At 47.6% G+C, this 5,450-nt stretch overlaps 1 protein-coding gene across 1 annotated transcript in view; it reads left to right on the top strand.

Annotated features, from left to right (window-relative positions):
• Positions 1 to 6: 6 nt before the first annotated feature.
• The window catches only part of RAPSN (receptor-associated protein of the synapse), a 12,670-nt gene continuing 7,226 nt past the window's right edge, over positions 7 to 5,450 (top strand). The window contains exons 1-2 of the mRNA XM_010842407.1: positions 7 to 190; positions 754 to 1,092. Of these exons, the coding sequence (XP_010840709.1) occupies positions 86 to 190; positions 754 to 1,092 (444 nt within the window). The 5' untranslated portion in view covers positions 7 to 85. The remainder of the gene's footprint in view (positions 191 to 753; positions 1,093 to 5,450) is intronic.

Below are 5,450 nucleotides of genomic sequence, written 5' to 3'. Positions count from 1 at the left end.
GGGGCAGGACCAGACAAAGCAGCAGATCGAGAAGGGGCTCCAGCTGTACCAGTCTAACCAGACGGAGAAGGCGCTGCAGTTGTGGATGAAGGTCCTGGAGAAGAGCTCAGACCTCGTGGGGCGCTTCCGTGTGCTCGGCTGCCTCGTCACGGCCCACTCAGAGATGGGCCGCTACAAGGAGATGCTCAAGGTGGGAGCGCGGCCAGGCTGGGCAGGTGGGGCCCAGCGGGGTTCTCCCAGGCTTCCCGGCCCCCTTCTGCCTCCTCAGACTCACCCGTATCCCCCAGGCTGGCGGTCAGGGCCTGAGGCTCTGAATCCTCCGCATCTCAGGCCCTGGCTCTTGGATGCTCTGTCTTGGCTTTGGATTTGGGCCCGTGGCCTTGAACTTTGGTGTCTGAGGTTCTCAGCCTTGCAGTGTGAGGCACTCAAGGCCAGGTCTCAGAGTCGAGGTTCCAGTCCTCTCCTGTGGGGTTCTGAGTCTAAGCCTGGGGAGGGGGGCACTGGCTCCAGGTTCGAGGCTGGGGGCCTGGGCAGGTGGTGGAGACTGCAGACCAGTTTCGGGATGAAGTTGAAAGCGGGGAGTCTGGATTTGGGAGGTGAAGGCTCCCGGGTTGCAGCTTCCAGTCTGGCTGGGGAGCCCAGCGCATATCTGAGGCTAGGGGTGGGCGCTCCGGGTCTGAGGCTCTGGGCTGGGGGGTGGGGGGCTTGGAAGGGCGGAGACTGAGCGCCCCGGCCCACCCCCACGCTGGGCAGTTCGCTGTGGTCCAGATCGACACCGCCCGGGAGCTGGAGGACGCCAACTTCCTCCTGGAGAGCTACCTGAACCTGGCGCGCAGCAACGAGAAGCTGTGTGAGTTCCACAAGACCATCTCCTACTGCAAGACCTGCCTTGGCCTGCCCGGCACCAGGGCAGCCGCCCAGCTTGGAGGCCAGGTCAGCCTGAGCATGGGCAACGCCTTCCTGGGCCTCAGTCTCTTCCAGAAGGCCCTGGAGAGCTTCGAGAAGGCCCTGCGCTATGCCCACAACAACGACGACGCCATGCTCGAGTGCCGCGTCTGCTGCAGCCTGGGCAGCTTCTATGCTCAGGTCAAGGTGCGCCCCGGGGCCCCCGGGGGAGGGTGGTGGAGGTCCCAGCTCCCGGAGAGCCTCCGAGGAGCCGTGCTCCCTGTTGCATCACTGGGTTCAGTCCTCCCATATCAGTAGGGACGAGGCAGATGGGAGTCTGAGAAGAGAAAGACTTGGCCGGGAGGAACAGACACGGCCGGGCTTCCCAGATGGCACTAGTGGTAAAGACCCACCTGTCAATGCAGGAGACATAAGAGATGCAGGTTCGATCCCTGGGTCAGGAAGATTCCCCTGGAGGAGGGAATGGCAACCCACTCCAGTCTTCTTGCCTGGAGAATCCCATGGACAGAGGAGGCTGATGAGCCACAGTCCACTGGGTCGCAGAGTCAGACGCAAGTGAGGTGACCTAGCGTGCAGAGATGTGGCCAGGCATGGCAGAGTCAAAATTCAAGCTTCAGTCTGCCTGACTTCCTGGGGGAGTGGGAAGCTCCTATGTGAGGACAGGCCTTAAACCTGTACTTTGCTGTGTTTGCTGTGTGATCTTAGGCAAGTCACTTCTCTCCAAGCCTATGAAATGAGGGCGAATGGAACCCGCCTTATAACACGGTCGTAAGGATTCATTCATTAAACATGTACTGAGCATCTATTGTACCCCAGGCACTGTTGGTCAGGATACAGCAGTGAAAATAACAGCCAAGTGCCTGGGCTCACGAAGCTTGCTTTCTAGCTGGGGGAGGAAGGTGAATAAATATAATCAGCAAAGCCAAGTATACAGCATGGTGGAAAGTGCTTAGGAAAAAGGGGAGCAGGGAAAGGGGGTTGGAAGGGCTGAGGAGGGGGTGTTGCAAGTTCAAACAGGGTGGTAGGGGTGGGTGATGTCTGATGACTTGGAGAAGAGAGGGTGAGCCATGCAGAAATCTGGTGAAAGAATGAAAAAGGGAATGGTGGAAGCACAGCTCTGCTTTTGGGGGAGCTTACCTTGAGTATTCCAGGAAGGGTGGAGGCCAGCGTGGCTGTCGCAGGTATGTGAGAGGTGGGAGATGGTGGGATCCGGGGGGTTAGGGGAAAGGGAGATAGAAGGGAGAAGAAACTGATGGAGCCAATGACCTCAGGCTTCTGGCCCTGAGCCTTTGCTCTCCATCCTGCAGACATCCAGGCTGCGCTCGGCCCTTGGGGCATGTCAGCCCCTGGCACATAATAATGCCTAATAAACCTTGCGAAAGTCAAAGTGTGAAAGTGTGGGTCGCTCAGTCATGTCTGACTCTTTGAGACCCCATGGACTGTAGCCCACCAGGCTCCTCTGTCCATGGAATTCTCCAGGCAAGAATACAGGAATGGGTTGCCATTCTCTTCTCCAGGGGATCTTCCCAACCCAGGGTTCGAACCCACATCTCTTAAGTTTTCTGCATGGGTAGGTGGGTTCTTTACCACTAGCCCCACCTGGGAAAGCAGTTGGGTGTGAGGAAATGAGAGTCATCCATGGATTGATGGATCATCCTTCATTTGAGGATTTTGTTTGCAGCAATAAGACATCTGGGGAAGCCATTCTGTGAGATCAAATAGGATTGGAGAGAGATAGGGGTGTTTCAAAACCTTTTTTTATTATGAAGAAAATTAACCATACAGGAATGCATAGAGGATGATATAATGAATCACCATATACCGGCTACTTATATTTAACAATTATTAACATTTTGCCATGTTTGATTTAACATATTTTTCACTGAAGTCTTATGATATAAAATTATATCACATTATATCCCATACATTATGGGACTTCCTTGGTGGTTCAGTGGCTAAGACTCTACGCTCCCAGTGCAGGGAGCTGGGGTTCAATCCCTGGTCAGGGAACTGGATCCCGTATGCCGCAAGTAAAGACCTGGAGCAGCCAGATAAATAGTTTTTTAAAAAAATTATAGACATCACGAAATTTTACCGCAAAGTAGTTCAGTAAGCATTTCTGAGAATAAGGAGACTATTTTCTGATATAAGGACACTTTATTATATAATCACAATACTATTCTCACACACACCATGGTGAACAATGATCTCTTAAATTTCTCTGTTTATCCTGAAAATACACCTTAACGCTCAGCTTGTTTGAACTGGAACACAAGCAAGAACCACACACTGCAGTGATTATTATGTCACTTTCAATAGAAAGTTAATACACTACTCTTTATTCTCCATGATTTACTGAAGAAGCCAAATTAATTTATATTCCATCTCATTGTCTCATTGCTTCCTCAAGGAGTCACATAAGCTGTTCCTTTGTCTCCATTACTCTCTATGAACGAGAATTTTAAAAATGACTTGGTAAGATCTAGGTCACGCATTTTTAAATTTTTTTTTTTTTTTAATGTGGAGCCTTTATTGAATTCGTTACAATATTGTTTATGTTTTGGTTTTTCGGCCACAAAGCACATGGGATCTTAGCTGCCCGACCAAGGGTTGAAGCTGCACCCCCTGCGTCGGAAGGGGAAGTCTTAACCGCCGGACCACCAGGGAAGTCCCGTAGGTTGTTCGTTTCTGGTGAGAACCTGCACAAGCAGGTCTGCGTGCTTCATGAGACACTATATTGACGTCCGAGCAAGTAACCGCCCGATCCCATTGCTTTCAGCTTTGCCTTCTTCCTTGCAGGACCAGCAGCTTACTTTGTGGGGTGACACTTGGTGAATATTCAGCTCAGCAGCAGTGTTCTCCATAATGGTTTGAGCATTTTTTGGCATCTGTTGCCTGAATCAGTTCTGTCAACTCTCACGAAACGGTGACTTCCACGTTCTATGATGCCTTCTGCAATTGTTAGCTGGGATTTTCCTATAAATTAATTAAAGCTAGCTGATTGCTCTGAAAAGCAGTTCCTAAAGGAAAGGTAGATAAATCCTTTGTCCCTCTCCTTTAATTGCCATGTTTCAGGATAACGAGCTGATGTGATAGTTGACTCCAACGATCACACTTGTTTTGCTTCCTCTTTTTGGTATTTCATCATGAAATCTTGGAGTTAAAAAAATACTCAGTAGTCTTCAGTCATTTGCAATCATTGTTCCTTTTGATACTCACGTTATCTTAATTTTAGTCAGGGGAATTCTCTTCAGCATGACCCCTATGTCCTTTTGACGAGACTTCCTTTAGTTCTTTGAAAGAAAGCATTCTTGTTTTCTGGCACAATAGCCTGTCCCATGGTATTGTGTAGAATCGGCCCTTGGTATTCTCAGGGGATTTGTTTCAGGATCCCCAAGGACACCAAAATCCAGGAATGCTCAAGCCTCTATATAATATGGTGTAGTATTTTCATAGAACCTACATTTATGGCTGCAGTGGGTCTTAGCTGTGGCACATGGGATCTAGTTCCCTGCCTAGGGATCAGACCCGGACACCCTGCGTTGGGAGTCTAGAATCTTACCCACTGGACCACCAGGGAAGTCCCCCCTCCTATATTCTTTAAATCATCTCTTGTTGTTTTAGTCGCTAAGTCGACAGGCCCACGGACTGTAGCCTGCCAGGCTCCTCTGTCCATGGGATTCTCCAGGCAAGAATACTGGAGTGGATTGCCATTTCCTTCTCCAGGGGATCTTTCCCACCCAGGGACTGAAACTGCATCATTGGTAGGCGGATTCTTTTAGACTGAGACACCGAGGAAGCCCAGATTATTTTTAAAACCTAATACACTGTAAGTGCTAGGTTCATAGTCAGGTGCCTGGCAACTTCAAGCTTTGCTTTTTTGGAACTTTCTGGATTTTTTTCCCCTAATATTTTCAAGCTTTGATTGGATGTGGAACCCTTGGGTACTGAGGGCCCACTATATTTCCTGCTCCAGACTGGTAAAGCCCGGATGTGGGCTCTCAGGATGCTCATTGCCGCTGGCTTGTTATTGCTACTAAATCTCCTCGGTTTCGAGGACAACTGGACTTCATACTGAAATCTTCAACTCAAGCTTAATGTTTCAGGATTTTCTTTATTTCATACTTGATTCTTTTTTTCTCTTAGGCTGAAAATCTTGGTTTCTAAAAACATAATTAAATATTTACTTTATCTTACAAAGTACACAAAATAATTTCAAAACACAATATACCACTATTGCTGAAAAAAAAAAGACAAATGAAGTTTAAGACTTCTCTGCTGTTCTTTTGTCTTTATAATATATCCCACTATGGTTGAACTGTTCAAGTGTATGTTAAGGTCATTTGAAGTAACACTTGTTCTGTATGGTTCTATTAATAAGAGGTTATATAATATATTATGGCAATTATGAAACCATCATAATATATTATAATATACCTTAATTATATTTTAATTAATTATAATTATATTATAATTTTAAATTATATTTAAATTATATGTAATAATTATCTAATAATTATTATATTGTAATATAATTATATAAT

This window comes from Bison bison, unplaced genomic scaffold, assembly GCF_000754665.1.
Source record: "Bison bison bison isolate TAMUID 2011002044 unplaced genomic scaffold, Bison_UMD1.0 scf7180017864178, whole genome shotgun sequence".
NCBI lineage: Eukaryota > Metazoa > Chordata > Mammalia > Artiodactyla > Bovidae > Bison > Bison bison.
The sequence above is the reverse complement of the archived record's forward strand: the minus strand, read 5'-3'. Positions and strand labels throughout refer to the sequence as shown.